Below are 16415 nucleotides of genomic sequence, written 5' to 3'. Positions count from 1 at the left end.
TGACAATGGCGATTTGCAATTCTAAAATATTTGTTTCCTCAATTCAATCCGAAAGTCGTCAATTTCAAAGAGCATACGGGAAGAAATAAGTAGGCTACTATCATGTATTCATCAGTGGCGTTACCACTTTAACTGACTTGGGATGTGTAGTCGTCGTCATGATGATTCTTTGACAGGAACATTCGCAGCAATATTTCCTCCACAGCCTGTCCTATCCGTTTTGTTTTTCTCTTTCATTTCCGTCCGTCGTATGAATGTTGGCCGGGCACACAAGGAACTCGCGATGGACATCAAACGGAGAGAAGATGTTTTGCTGTTGTCCGATTTCCTGCCAACCCGTCGTTTTTAAAATGCAAGCTCAATGGATTCTGAGTCTGGTCTCTGGGTTGTGGATGGGGGTGGTCGCAGATTGTACACGAGCAGATCGAGAGAAAAATGCAGGAGACAAAAATAAGAGAATCGTCATGATGGGATGGTAGCTGGAATGCTACCAGAGAAAAAACAAGAAGGACCACATTACGTTCAAGGGAAAGTTTATCCCTAATTATCCACTGTGTATTGGATTATGATCACGGAAATCGTGCCGAGAGATGACTTTGTGGACGTGGCGTTGATGCTGTTCGTTCTGGATTGTAAATGTCCTTTTATATTTGCCTGTGCCTCCTCGTTGCTCAGTTCCTCGTTCGCCCGTTTTCACATATTCTTCTACTTTGGATAGCACGATGAGATTACCGTGACGACCATGCTTTGAGGGCTATTTAAGTATCGAACATGGAGAACGGATGCAGGAGATGTCCAATTAAGATTTGTATATGTCTAGGCTATTTGCGATTTGTGGTGATTGGTTTGGCCATGATACTTGGATATTGACGGCTTAAGGAGTGTTGGCCCGCCGAGGGAAATCGCTCATCCGCATTGACTTAGATACACACATACCATCACATAAACCAAGACTATCTGGTCTTCTGTATCTCCCCAAATAAATAATCAGTCAAATTGGGTGTTCCCCTGTTATTTAGGCTACCTGGTTGCACAACCTAGGCCTTTACCCTGCATTCAATAATAATAATAATAATAATAATATTAATAATAGATTCTGCCGAGTCTCTTAATTTTCACCACAACGTACGGTTTAATCAAAGATGTTCAAGTACCGGATCCGCATGTTTTTCAATGAACTGAAAGTACTGGGTTTTATGCGATCCGGTTCTAGACACTCTGATACCGACGTAGACCTAAATAGACGATCGACCATGCGGGGACTCGGGATGGGCGGCTGCGGATGGCCACCCTTTGTCGACTGCTCTTCTCGTAATGACGAAGAGGAGTATTACGGAAGTGATCCAAGGCCCAGGAGCTTGGCGTTTGAGGAAAAGGACCCCAAGCTGCAGGCGGGCCTGGATGCGGTGTCCCTCACGAGCAGCACAGGGAGCGGTATGCGAACGCCCCAGTGCCGAATCTGTTTTCAAGGACCTGAGCAGGTACTGTCCCAGTTGCGCTTCACACACGCCACACCTCATTGGTCCAACTGTGCTTCATCATTGCTTCCCTCCTTAGATTCGGTTGTTTTTCAATTATTTCAGATTCATTCATACTTATCAATAGTATGCATGCTGTGCTTCAGATAAATTGGATTGTTAAAACATTCTGCACTTTTATGTTGGTGTTGGGCCTAATGGCTGTACACAGTGTCTACAGCTGTGTCTACAGTTTACACTAACCCTCCTGTTATTATTATGACATCTTGGCCACACAACCTTCACCAACCTCATTGAAATACATTGAGATGTAATATGATGCAATATGGGCCATTTGTGATACATATGCTGCTTTGTATGGTTGAAGCACCTGATAGTGTCAGTGTTTGTATAATACTAGATACTGTGTTTGTAAACCATCAGAAGTAGAAGAGAAGAGAAGTATGCTTCTCTTTATTGTCTTACATTGCTGTCTCGTTCCCTGTTGAGGACACCATAAACAGTTTGAAATGTGTAACTGAATTATAATAGCCATAAGGACATACATGTGATAATGACAGTATGTTAATGATTTGATTAGTAGACTACACACATTGACTTCCCTATTTAATCTCAGACTATTGAAATAAGTGTTTGTTATATACACCAAGCAGTAGCCTACTTCTAAGACAAGATTGAAATCCTGCAGAAGCATGCCAAACCAACCTCACCACAGATGGCCTGTGCCCATTATTCAGAGCCTCAATCGATTTCAGTTTGATTGCCGTGTGTAATATGTTTAGCAGGAGGAGGAAGTACTGTATGTCAGTCAGTTTCAGGCTTGCGAGCTATCATCATCACACACACATTCCCTCATGCTGGCCATTGTTAGAACAATGAGTGAAGCTCTGGTTCTTCGCCAGGCACCAGATGCTCTGAAAAGCTGGCCCTGCTGGCCCTGCCTGCACAGCACGCACTGGAGCTTAATTAGCGGAGCTGTGATTGCAGTCACAACACAGATCGGCATTTGAGCCATCGCACCTTCCTCAGTGACGTGCCCGTAGATGACTCGATCATCTGTGTGTTGACAGGAATTATATGGCAGGGCCTCTGTAAATTCGGAGTGGCAGACTGAAGCCACACGAGAGACTTTTGGTGGTGCCATACAACATGTCTCTGTGTCTGTCTCACACTTTCTGTCGAGTGTAGTTATTCATGAACGGAATTGAGTATTGAAACCTCCCAACAGGTCACCACAAGCAATGAACAATGTCTCTGCAGTGTGCCCAATTACCTTTACACGCATAATTACCCCATACTGGGGGAGCTATGAAATATTAATCATGATTAGCAGCCTGTCATATCTGCCAAGTTTCAGGACAGATCCGTCACTGATTCCATCAGACACCTTTGCTGCTAGAGAGTAACACCACCTCTACCTGACTACATTTTCATTTCTCTAAATGTATTTGTCACTCTCCTTCTTTTATCCAAACAATGCCACCAAAAAACATTTTGGTTCATTCTCCCTGAATTCACTCATCTAAAGGGAAAGTATCACACATAAGTGGGAGGCGGAGGGCCTTTTTTTGTTGTTGTTGTTTACCTAAAATAAGGTCTTATTTATTATCTTATTTAAGTTGCTGTTTTGGGTAGAAAAACACATTCGGAGATCTCTTCCTACAGACTGCTGTCGGTGCATCTAGTCAGAGTTATGTTTATATTCCGTAGCAGAAGATGCATATTTAGTTTGTTTTATTATTGCGCTTCTCAACTGTAGGGGAAGCAAATCTTCTTTAGTGCTGTTTTAAGTATACACAGTTTGCATGCTCATGTAAGCACTGCAGGCACTGTACCATTACCTGGAGATGCTTGTGGTGTAGGAGGTGGAGCAGTCGTCTGGCAGCTAGAAGGCTCTCCGATCAGGTTCAGCTCCTTCTGGGGTTGTGCCAATAGTGTCCCTAGTCAGTCTGGTCATAGCAGGAATAGTTGTGTAGTTGCCACAGGTGTGTGATAGCATGTGTGTCAAAGGGAGTACTGGGAGAGTGGAAATGTGTTATATAAATATACTACAACACCTAAGGATGTTTAGACAGTGGAGAGAATGCAATGATTAAGTAAAAACTATCTTTACTGTGTTGTTGTAAGAGTGAGCGTTCCTAATATGACATAAGATAGTAATATATATTTGTTTAAAAGCTTTTTAAATGTCATATAGTGTCAATAAACTCAGGATTAAGATGCGTCTGTCTGACCTTTTCACAGTTTATCTGAGAATGAGAGAGAGGGAGGGAGGTAGTCTGGTTTTCACCATATTCAGCTCAATCTTTTAAGATTGAACATTAGTCTGGGGAGGCTGCGCTTTGTTTCTACTGCATTTCGTGTCACTTAAGTTTCGTTATCGTCACGTCAACGGCCAATAGCGTGCCGGGACTAGAGTATGGCCGTTTCTGATTGGAGCCAAAGGTTCTGGCAGTAAACAGAGGAGATAGATCTGCTGGTTTCCAGCCTGAGCTGCCGGGCGAAATTCAAATTCCCCGGAAGTTCAGGCAGGGTTCACCCAGCCTAGATGGAGGTAAAGATGCTGAGAATGACATAGGTGCATAGAAGCTGGGATGTGAATAAGGTGAGGAGAGAGTATAAAAGTTGTTGTCAGTGTTAGTTCATTTTGTTGTACCAAAGCCATCGATATCTCAGATATCGCTGAGATATCGATGGCTTTGGTTTGTACTATTGACAAAAGATTGTGATAATGCATTCTGTTTTTTAAGTGGAATGCTAGATATTTTGCTGAATTAGTTTGTGGATCTTTTCGGAAATGAACAAAAGAGAGGGTCAGAACAAATTCCGTGACGTACATACACTGCTATAAAATGCTGTTAGGTAACATGATCTTACAAGTAAATTACAGGAACTTCATTCTCCCATTTTCAAGTCTTTCCATGATAGCATACACTCTGAAATGTGTGTTCAGTATTGTTTTGGCTGTAGTTAGCATGTGCTGGGGCGCATCGGGGCGATAAATATGTCTACGGTCTTCTAAATAGAAAACCCTACTGGCTCATACATTATTAAGGCTCATATTATACAGTCCTGCTCTAGGAGTTTTTTTTTCTTTGAGAGTCAGCAGACTCTTTTATGATTACAGGATTATCCAAGAACAGAATCAATGAAGAAACTAATGTTTCTTTTATTGTGATTAGATGTCTCTCTCAGCGCTCAATACTCACATCTGCTCCTATAGGGCCAGAGTGGACCCTCAATGCATCATGGATAATGCATCATGTGCAGAGGGGGCTTCAGGCCTTAGCTATGGTGTCATGGGACATTTAATGTACAGAGAACCTTAATCAAAGGCATCCAGCCAGGGCAGGATAAAAGCATGGTGGATGAGGCTGTTGCTTTGTTTGCTTGATAATCTGGCCGGTTTGAGTGTCTGGGACTGAATGTCAAGATGGGCTCGGGTCTGGGCCTCCTGGGGCCATGACGGTGAGCAGCAGACTGTGAAGTCTTGCTCCAGGTGTCAAGAGTGGACCCCGATCGACCGGCGGTCTGGGTGAAACTCTAATGACGGAGGAAGCTCACCTCTCATTCACCTTCCCTCCCCTCCTCCTCATTCCTCTTCTGCCAGCAGGCACTGGCCACATAATGTGATGTGCGCCATTGAGGAGCTAACAAGCTGTGCCCAGTTACCCATTCACCAATTCTGACAAGGCTTCTATTGACTCAGTAGATATGACTAATGTTACTCTGACGAGCACATTCGTATTTTCGTCTGCTGCATGTCTCTCTGGGTTCTAGCATCAGTTTTCCCCTCAGTTATCTTAAAATAAAAAACACAGCACACAATTCACTGCCCTACATTCTTTAAGCAAACCTAACACACTTCTTTATCTAAAATGTTATATGTCAAAAAATAGCCTCAGCCTAGTCTTGCAGAGACAAATATAATTTATGTGCCTGGAAAAATAGTGTTGGAATTTGACTGAATGATATGAATGATCTGAATGAAATGAATATGAATGAACTGATGAATAGTAAGTAACACAACATGAAAGTGTACTATTGACCATATATCCCTATGGATAAAGTAGGACAAATTGATGTCAGTCTCCTCTAAAATATCATCCACTCTTCTCCAAATGTGGAATAAAGAAAATAGTAACAATTTACCTTCTTTCCTGCCATACACAAATATATACTTATCCCACTTGTCACAAAGTTAGTAATTTAAGAGTCTGTCTGGGTAAGCTATTTAACTTTGACATCTGTATCCTGTCCTTCCATTGCCATTTTCATGTCTTGAACTTAAAATTATTTATATACATATATTTGTCAGTTTTTCACAGTTTCTGTATGACAGCAATCACCACCAGAATGTTTAGGAGCAGTCTTTGTCTCAAGATGTTTGTGTGATCAGGCTAACAACAAGCTATTCACAGGTAAACACACTTCCTGCTGCTAAAATGCTGTCCTTTGTCCCTCCCGCAGGGGGAGCTGCTGAGCCCATGCCGCTGTGCTGGATCTGTTCGCAACACTCACCAGCCCTGTCTGATTCGCTGGATTAGCGAGCGGGGATCTTGGAGCTGTGAGCTCTGCTATTTCAAGTATCATGTGCTGGCCATCAGCACCAAAAACCCACTACAGGTAAGCTTCAGATATAAGGTCACTTTTCTGTTCCGTTGAGCAAAGATTATAGCCTGACCAGCCACAAAGATTATGCATTTCTGTGCCAGTTATGCACAGGTAAATATGTTATATTTCTTGTACTCGTACTATTGGCTGGGGACTTCCCACAATGTCTGATCAAGAATTAAGGCTAATATTACACAACAGCAATGTGCAGTTGGATTGAGACAACTGCAATACATGTTGCAGACTGTACCTGGGATCTGTGAAGGCACTCCTTCACAGGGCAGTATGTGCTGTCTGCAGCCAATCAACAACCTGGGCTAATCAATATAACACAACAGAGAGCAGAATTCAACCGTAAACAACTGGCTGGTGGCAGTCACAACCCAAGCCGCATGTTGTACCCACGATCTAAAGGTCCCCTTTCATGCATGATCCAGGAAGAAGATTTCACATATCTTAAGAGTCAGTTCAGGTTCTATCATGACCCCAGGTAGTCTGTGAGCGCATCAGCCATAGCCGGTGGCTTTGGCTTTTCACCAGCCTCTTTTCTGCCCCTCTCACACAAAGAGAATTGTAGTTAACCTCAAAGAAACACCCCAGTGATTTAAAAAAAAATGATTATATCTCCATCGTGATGTAGTAGAAATATTTAATCATTTGCTTTAGTCATGACTACCAGCCTTTGATCACACCAAAACCTTATCAACCAACTACCCTTATGACCTTTTGATCATTTGATGATGAGGCCTTTCCTTTTGACACAATCAAGAGGGGGCGACGCCTTAAATTCAGAGAGAACACGCAGCGCGGGAGGCTCAGTTTGCCATCGCCCTAAGCGGTGAGCTCGCTGTGCTGGGTCTCCGAGCTCGTAGATTCAATAAATGTCTTACCATGTTTTCAGTCTTTAAACCTGCCTCTGTCTGCTTGCATTGAATTTCTCTTCCAACAGTGGCCCTGGGCTAGCCTGGCTAGCGCCTACCACTTCTCAAATGAGACATGGTCTGGCTATCAGACGTTCATTTTCTCGTATTTGAAAAAATGCCCAGATCCGTTCATTGGGCACCATGGATGTCTATCAAATGCGTCTGTGCATAGCTCATCATCGTCTTGCTTTCCCCCTTGTTCTGTGATTGGTCCCCTATCTCAGGCAAAAAGTAGGGCGATAGTTTCCAGACTGCCTTAGCAGCGTGAATGAAATCACCGCGCAAGGCTGGATGGGAACACCCAGGCTAGCCCTGGGCAGGCTAGATTTACAATCAGCCAGAATATGCAGCTTCCGCCTTCACTGACCCATGATGTTGGTCGAATGTCATGGGCTCTATTAGCCCGGCTCCGCCTTCCTACGTACTTCCACTCAGTTTTCATTTCCCTTCACTATGTAGTCTGGGTCTGCAGTATATTCACGGGTTTTCTCAAGACAAAAATGTGCAGGTCGGTCCAATCAGTGAACAGAGGGAGTAGCTGAGAACAATGACGTTGAGGTTGTGCGCTAGTTTGATTTAACGTTTGAACGTTAGTGATAGGTTATGGCAGATCTGAGTGGCTCTGGGCAGATCCAATAGTTTTAAACATCAATAGAGTATCCGCATTCAAGGAAGTTGACGCTTGGCAATGGAAAGTGACCAGACTCCCTGTACATTATGAATGTACAAGAGTGGGAGGCGCTGTGGCGCAACAGGCTATAGCGCTCGTGCCATAAACGAATCTGAGTGCCCACGGGGACCCAGGTTTGAGTACGACCTGCGGTCATTTCCCGATCCCGCCCCATCTCTGTCCCCCACTTGCTTCCTGCCTCTCTCTACTGTCCTCTGAATAAAAGAAAGAAAAGAAAAAATATACTTGTGTTTTCTTACACCCAGACAGTGGCGGATTTTACGCCATGCCCTCCACTTTTATTAAGCCTTGCGACCAGGGGTGTGGCAGAAGGTGTAGTCTGGTGCATGATCCAAAAATTGCTATCTTACACTCTCTAAAAATCATTACGCCACTGATCAAGAACGTTTGATAACCAACGTTTGATAACAAAACCATAACTGGACAAACCCTTAAATATATTTAAGCTTTTCACCATGCATTTCTGATTACCAAGATAGAGCCCTTTAAGTTGCTCCAACAATGCGGCATCCTCGGCCCTCAGCTCTATACACTCTCTACTGCTGATCTCCTCAACATGACCTGTCCATCTATTGCCCTCGTGTTGAGATACTGCTGATGAGCGTCTGGTGATTTAATATAATTAGCTGATTAGAGGAGATTGGAATGATCAAGATTAAAACAAAAACAGTCTTGAAGTATTGACATTCTAATTTTCTTAAATGCACCTGTTTTTTCTACCTGTCTCTTACTAGTTTCCTTCTCACCTTTTCCCTCTCCGCAGTGGCAGGCCATTTCCCTCACAGTGATTGAAAAGGTCCAGATTGCAGCCATCATCCTGGGCTCACTGTTCCTGATTGCCAGCATCTCCTGGCTCGTGTGGTCTTCACTCAGCCCCTCAGCCAAGTGGCAGCGACAGGACCTTCTCTTTCAGATTTGCTACGGCATGTATGGATTCATGGACATTGTGTGCATAGGTGAGAGAATATGCTTTTCTTTTGAACAATTTTAGGACTTCAGCTGATTGTTTTGTTATATTTGGGTATTGTGCATTGTAAATTAAATGGATTTTATTGTACTGCTCATATTGTATATAATTGTTATGGTTAATACTATCTGACCACAACATTATTATCTCTAGTTATATTGTCTAGTTTTAACTATTTGTTTGAATATAGTAAGACTATAACTCCATCTCATCTGTCTCCCTCTCCAACTCCCATCCCTGCTCAGGCCTCATAATCCATGAAGGCTCCTCAGTGTACCGAATATTCAAGCGCTGGCAGGCAGTGAACCAGCAGTGGAAAGTGTTGAACTATGAGAAGTCGAAGGATCTGGGGGACCCGCTGAGCTCCAGCAGCAAGGCAGGGGGACGAGGAAGCCGCAACAGCACCCACGGCCTGAGCAGCGTGGGCAGGGGCCGGGGCCGGCGGCGCGGCCGGAGGCTAAGGACTATCCTCAACCACCACTGTGGCTACACCATCTTGCACATCCTCAGCCAGCTGCGGCCCAGCGACCCGCGCCTCAGGGCCACCACCAACAGGGAGGTGGTGATGAGGGTCACCACTGTGTGAGCCAGAGTGGGGGACCGGGGTGAGGAGGCAAAAGGCTTGACATGAAGCACAGGGCTCAGGAACCCCCATAATGCCCTTCAGACTCGCCTGTTGGCACTGCAGTGTCTGCGGCTTAGTGAAACTGTGCTGGAACTTGCTTGGAGCAACAATGGAGACCAGTGACATGTACACACACACACACACACACACACACACACACACACACACACACACACACACACACATAAACAGATGAACATGCAGCATACAAAACCACTTCATACACACATGCAGACACAGCCAAAAGACACACCAGTGTTCTGATTCATGAGCAAAAAAAAAAAAAAAAAGAAAGAAAGGCACATTTCTTACAAACGGAAAGACAATACTGGAATAAAATGCTGAAGTGCATTAAAGATTATGACATGTTTCATAACCAATCTTTGCCCAGAACAAAGATCTTCCTGTCACAATTCAGGACACCGCTGCATTCTGTTTTATTTTCCTCTGTGGTTGATTTTTTAAGAAACCGTTTTTACTACCTTTGGTTTTATAAGGAAATGATCTCCAGAACGTGGACACCTTACATGCCATGCAGCATCTTCTCTGACAGAATCAGACCTTGGGATCTGAACAATGTTTACTGCTTTCAACAAAGCAAAGGCAACCACTCACAAATGAACATAGTCACATGTGCACGACTTACAGGGAGTCCTGAGGTTCAAACCAACTACAAGTATTTAAATGCACACATGGATATAGGGTGCAATAAAAAAAAGTTATATGGATTTCATTGAACTTCAAAAAGATTTTAGCTTTGTTCTCTGCAATAAAGATGTCTGTACATTTTACAGTGAACTTTGCATGAGGGTATAGTATTACACCTCTTTCACTCATTATCATGGCAGGTCTGTTCTCAGAATGGTGCTCGTTTGAATAAATACTATTATACATCCTGTGTTTGTGAAATACATTCTACATAGCAAAGACATTGTCAAAACCTTATCATATTGCACAAGGTGCAGTATAAAGTCAAGATGCAACGCTGTGACTGCCTGATATTTTAAGATGTCCAAATGAATTGATACTATATGCTCTATACATTTTAAGACACCTGCTGCAGTGGCTCATGGAGGGGGATAAAAATGTGTACTGAAATGAAACAGTACATAGTAGCTTATTATTTGTTTATTTTTTTCGAAGCAAAACCAACAGAAATGCATTTGCCATTGCATAGCATTTGAACACTGCAGTGCTTTTCAAGATATCCTGACGTACGTTTCCCAAAAGTAAAGTTACCAACTACGTTAGCAACATCTTTGGAACTATGTAAGTACGACACACACAACTGTTTCCCAAAATGATAGTTTGAACATATAGTCGTGCAGCTTATGTAGTCTGGTGCATCGGTAAGCTACACAAGTGGTTCCCAATACAAAAGTTCCAACAAACGTTGGCGTACAATGTCGTAAAGTTATGTAACCTTGACTACACTTCTTGACCTGTGATAGAAGCATATTAGAACGATAGTTACAGGGATCTTCATATCAAAGATGTCTCAGACGGCAGATATTTGTGTGCAAATGAATCATGTGCATGTGAAGATTAAAAATTCAATACTTTAATTGCCATACAACAGAAGTTGTTAGGAATTTGCTTCGGTATGCTCCACAACAGACAAGACAACACCACACAAAAACAGGAAGCCTGAGACGCAGACATAGACACAAGACAAAGTACATACATGATACATTCGCTCCTACATGTCTCGTCTCTACATAGGTAAGTATAAAGTGGCAAGTGACTGTGGAAGTTAGCCTAAAGTTCACATCCAGAAGTGCATCATTACGAATGGATTGACATTTTAACCAACCACTTGTAACCAACATACATCCATATGTTGAAATGCCTTACGCAGGAAAATACATAATTTAAAAGTAAATTTGCAGCCACGTACACACGGGCCAAAGTCACACACTTAGAGTTATAATTTCAAACCTTAGGAGAAGACTAATATAATCTCAATAAAAACACTTAAAAATCAAACACTGGCGAAAAATCAACCAAGAAAACCAATGATGTTCATCAATTTATATTTAAGATTTAAGATGAAATTCCAGTGGAAATGGGAAATTCCCAGTAGAATGAAGCAGCATACAGTATGTATTGCTGTAATATTTGACTTCAGCCAAGACTCAAGCCGAGCGCTGCTGTTGTCATTACAGGCAGAGGAGCTGCTGGTTGGAGTTCAGGTGGTCCAGGCCGTGGACCATAGTGGAGCACCTGCACGTCTGCACCTGCTGCTGCTGGGGGAAGGAGGCAGGCGCATGGAGCTGGTCCTCTGCCTGAGTGACAGGGCCCAGTGTGATGGAGGACAGGTAGGCCCGATACGCTGAAGACGACAGGTATGCAGAGACAGCACCGCTCGAAGTCACAGGCGCATGGAGCTGGTCCTCTGCCTGAGTGACAGGGGCCAGTGTGATGGAGGACAGGTAGGCCCGATACGCTGAAGACGACAGGTATGCAGAGACAGCACCGCTCGAAGTCACAGGCGCATGGAGCTGGTCCTCTGCCTGAGTGACAGAGGCAGGTGTGATGGCCCGATACGCTGCAGACGACAGGTATGCAGAGACAGCACCGCTCGAAGTCACAGGTGAGAGCTGATGAGAGAGTGAGCTGCCGCTGCTGCTACCACTTCCAGAACGGGAGGACGGTGTTGCCTGCTCAAACTGTTGGGGGACACAGCAAAAAGTGCCATTCACAGACATTAGTGAATGCATGATCAACATTTACAATCCACAGTAGGAGCTGCATTGATGTGTGCTACACCACTAGACAACAGGTGAAGGTGAGATGTGTACCTGAGTCAGGTTGAAGGGATGGGTTCGACTGGGCACCGTTCCCATGCGAAGCTCGCTGCTGCTGAGCTGCGCTGCTGCTGCCACCCCTGCTATGTCAGAGGCTTCGTCTGAAGAGCTGGAGAGGCGAGAGGTGATTTCGACAAACACCGGCAGACGTCTAGACCTTGGAGGACTGCTGGTGCTGGTGTCCTGGAGGTCAAGACCAGTCACGTGGCTGAAGATGTCTGCCCTCTGGTCCACTCTGTTACGCACAGAGGAATGGAGAGATCACGTTAGTAATATTGTCACTGAATGTTGTTTGCATTGATCATACTTTCTGCAGTCATGCCCCATTCATTTTTACATATGTGCCATAAAATCAAATAATTTTAAGGAGCAGATGAGGGCATACAGTTAGTTGTGTGAGTTACCTAGCTCGGCTCTCCGTTTTTCTCTTCTTGCACCTCCTGCTGTGATGGGTGCCCACGTTCAGGTGCTCTGAGATGGCAGAGGACTTGCGAGACGTGATCTCTACGAACACCGGCAGCCGGTTTGACCTTGCAGGATTGCTGGGGAACGAGTCCAGGGTGTCATCGACTCTCACGTGGCCAAAGTCGTCTGCCCTCTGGTCCACACTGTTATGCACAAAGACAGGGCACCAGAGGATCAGAGACATCATGGCAGCAAGATTGTCACTATATCTTGTTTGCACTGGCGGTAATACCGGTAAGGCGGTAATGTAATTTCCAATATTGTTTTTAAGGGCCATAACATCAAACTCTCTAAGAGGAGCAGATAAGGACAAAAAAAAGAGTCGTTTGAGGTACCTAGCTCGGCTCTCCATCTTTCTCTTCTTGCATCTGTTTGGATGAATGCTGCCGTGATGGGTGCCCCTGTTCAGGGCCACTGGGACGGCAGAGGCTTGCTCTGAAGAGGCGGAGAGGCGATGGGTCGTCTGTGCGAACACAGGCAGACGCTCGGACCTTGGAGGATGGCTGGGGAATGAATCAGAAACCTGGGAGTCATGAACAGTCACATGGCTGATTATGTTGGCCCTGTGGTCCACACTGTTATGGACATAGACAGAGCTGGTAAATACAGAGGCATCAAGGCATCAAGCTTGCTCAAAGAAAGTGTTGCACTGCAAATGTCCATATTTTGAGAGCAGGTGAAAATGTCAAAGGCCAAAAGAGCCAAAATGTTCAAAACAAGCATGCAAGGATGTTATTGTGAAGAAAACAATTAAACTGTTAATATACTGCACTCTGAAAAAAATGCTGATTGATCAATGTGAAAAACGGAGTGGAAATGAGAAGATGCCACAGGACTTACTGAGCACTCTGGCCCAGATATGCCAGAAAGGGGTGGCTGAGTGCCTGAAGAGGGGTGATTCTCTTGCCACCATCCAGGGTCAGCATTCCCTTCAAGAGGTCAATAAACTCCTGCCGGTCCACCTTCTCGGCCAGGAGGTCAGTCGCATCCAGGAGGTCAGATGCATCCAGACCGGTAATATTGACCTGAGCCAAGAGCACAACACATAGTCGATGGCAACAGGAACCTCAGAATAAGCGCAATCAGATCATTCCAACCATATCTTAACTTCTACCATTATTTTATTTTTTTCTTATGTCAAATGATTCGGGAACATCCAATCACCATGTCATCCAGGGATGTGAAAATAAACGTGCGGGTCTCTTTTGGCACAACTCCCGTCTCAGCCTCAAATTCAGCTGGCGTCTAAAGACACATGAATCAAGTGTGAGATTATCAGCGATAGGTACATGTGTCAAGCAAGTATATAGAATCTCACGACCAGAGAATCACACACCTTGAGGCTCCAGAGAGGATAGGTGGAGTCAGGCCACCTGTTAAAATAGCTGCCCGTCTTAGAGCCTGCACTGAGCAAGTACTCAGGTGGAGGTCCCTGGGTCTCGGAGATGTACCGAACCTGTAACAGTCACCAGATAAGTAATATGGTAAAGTTGAATAAAAGACAACGTAAAGAAAACAAGGCCAAGTGTGTACCACTGTGGAAGAAACATCTTAACACACCCACAGTACTGACCTGGTCATATTCAGAATGTCCAGGATACAGAGGCCAGCCAAGAAAGAGTTCAGCTGCCACACATCCGAGTGACCACATGTCAATGGCCTCACAGAAGGGCAGCCCAAGGATAATCTCTGGAGAACTGCAACCACAAAAGGGCCATAATTGTTGGGGTGACCCATGTAGGGTAGGACATGAGACCATGGTTACTTAGAAGAAACCCTCTTTCTTTTTTGCCCCGTCTAACTTTGAAGCTTCACGTTCTATTCTGAAAGGTTTCAGGTTAGAGCTCGACTACGACTACGTTTCCTTTTTGATCTGGGGTCAGCAGGACTCACCGGTAGAACCGCGTCTGCAGGTAGCTGCAGCACACAGCCTCAGACACATGGGTGGCTGAGCCGAAGTCAATGACTTTAATGCGGCCGGGCTGGTTGACAGGGTCCACTAGCATGATGTTCTCTGGCTTGAGGTCTGTATGAATTATGCCCAGGCTTTTGAGCTTGGTCAAGGCCTGGGCAACCTGTTGAAGTATAGGCCTTACGCATGCAAGCCTGAGTGGACTAAAATGTCTGTCCTTCATGAAATCATAAAGGCTCTGTCCCAGCATCTCAAAGACCAAACAGATATGGGATTCATGCTGGAAAGACTCATACCAGCGGACACAGTTAAATTTGTCAGTGTCCTCCATGGAGAGCCTTTTCAGATTTCTAGCCTGTTAGGAAGAGAACGGCAGTGCATTTGTAATGGATAGATCAAATGAATGAAACTGAAATTGATGGTCTGCATGGTAAAAAAACCAAAACAATTCCCATGAGAAACATACCCTGGCTGCAACTAAGCTGAAGGAAATGTTGGACTTTACGCTGAGCTTATCCCTTTTACCATGACTGCCCAAAAGCTATCATAGCCATCATACAGTACATACTGTACCTCGATTAGTCCCTGCTGGATGTAGTCAGGATGATCTTTCAAGATTTTTATGGCCACAATCTCACTGGTGTCACGCTTTAAGCATTTGGCCACCTGACCAAAGGCGCCCTGACCAAGGAACTCTAACACCTCATAGCTACTAGACCTAGAGGTTAGGATTTCGTGTCGGACTAGCTGGTAGGCCCCATCATTCGTGGTGGAAGTGGAGTTGGTGAAGGCCTGTGAGGTGGTAACTCCTTGTAAAATGGTATATAAAAAATAGGAAGTTACTAAATAAGTCAATTGCTACAAAGCAAACATGTTTTACAGGCATGATGTGGTGTTTGAATAGCATATGCCCATTAGCCCTGTAATGAAATGTATGCATTGAAACATTTTTTACATAATAAGCGCAAAATATGAGCTGCTTGTAGGCCTACTGTTTCACAAACGTCTGGCTTAGAATCGCAATTCGGATGGTTTTGGCCTACCTCAACATTTTGACTCAGTAACCTATTACACACTGGACCTAGGCTACTTAACATTTCTCTATCATATTCTAGCGTCCTAATTGGATAAGTAGCCCTAGCTAATCATTATTCACACAAAGATTGTTTTACCTGAGGTAGCCCCACAGTCAAACTTACCATACGAATTCCTGCACAAATTAATTGCTGGCAGATACCCCGAAAGGTACTCCGCAGTATTCATGTTTACTCCGACCTAAGTTGATAGTTGAATATCGCTCTGGCTGGCAGCCTACTAACGTTGTGTTGTCAGAAATAAAAATGATAATAGCTGAAATTCCGTTCTTGGTTTTTTACAATGTCTAGAACGTCACAACAAACCATAACATTCTAATGCATTATGACGTACAATGGGATGCATGAACTTAACTTTTGTCTCTTTCTCTTCTTAGACCCCATCTTAGCAGTCCACAACATATTTCTAACAAGGCATTACTAAAAACAGTTTACAGTCAAGGTAGCCTACAAGGCACAATTGCGATTGTTATTTATGCTTGTCATTTATGACGAGCTCTCATCCAATAAAAACATTTTTGTCTAATGCCACAGTGGCTCACATTGTCTTGGCAAGTTGATCAATATTACAACAGGTGTGGGACATCAACTATGACAGTTTTTGTTGCCCTCTTTGCATCATAATGTCTGTCCTGGCAATATCTGATTATGGTATTCACAGTAGCATTAACTTTGAAGTGGTAATCCACCAAATGCTGTGTCATTCAAGGAAGTCAGTTTGACAATAACATGTCATATGTTCATGTGATGTCTATTTTCATATGAACTTAAAAACTGTAAATCAGTCACTGTGAGTATAGCAAGTAGGGATGGATTGAAAACACTTTAAAACACAAAAC

The 16415-nt window shown here is 44.0% G+C and overlaps 1 protein-coding gene across 1 annotated transcript; it reads left to right on the top strand.

Annotated features, from left to right (window-relative positions):
- The first annotated feature begins 1117 nt into the window (after window positions 1–1117).
- marchf9 (membrane-associated ring finger (C3HC4) 9) lies at window positions 1118–10157 on the top strand. The gene is made up of 4 exons (XM_062541185.1): window positions 1118–1481; window positions 5949–6104; window positions 8470–8662; window positions 8919–10157. The coding sequence occupies exons 1-4, from the start codon at window positions 1143–1145 to the stop codon at window positions 9257–9259; spliced, it is 1029 nt and encodes a 342-aa protein (XP_062397169.1). The 5' UTR covers window positions 1118–1142; the 3' UTR covers window positions 9260–10157.
- The last annotated feature ends 6258 nt before the right edge of the window (window positions 10158–16415 follow it).

Source organism: Sardina pilchardus, chromosome 7 (genome assembly GCF_963854185.1).
Source record: "Sardina pilchardus chromosome 7, fSarPil1.1, whole genome shotgun sequence".
Lineage (NCBI taxonomy): Eukaryota > Metazoa > Chordata > Actinopteri > Clupeiformes > Clupeidae > Sardina > Sardina pilchardus.
The sequence above is the reverse complement of the archived record's forward strand: the minus strand, read 5'-3'. Positions and strand labels throughout refer to the sequence as shown.

Bases quoted from the DNA above. Each gene is read 5' to 3' on its own strand.
- marchf9 (XM_062541185.1), top strand. From the start codon at position 1,143: ATGTTCAAGTACCGGATCCGCATGTTTTTCAATGAACTGAAAGTACTG. The intron at 1,482-5,948 runs GTACTGTCCCAG...TCCCTCCCGCAG, and splicing joins GTTTTCAAGGACCTGAGCAG to GGGGAGCTGCTGAGCCCATG. The intron at 6,105-8,469 runs GTAAGCTTCAGA...CCCTCTCCGCAG, and splicing joins GCACCAAAAACCCACTACAG to TGGCAGGCCATTTCCCTCAC.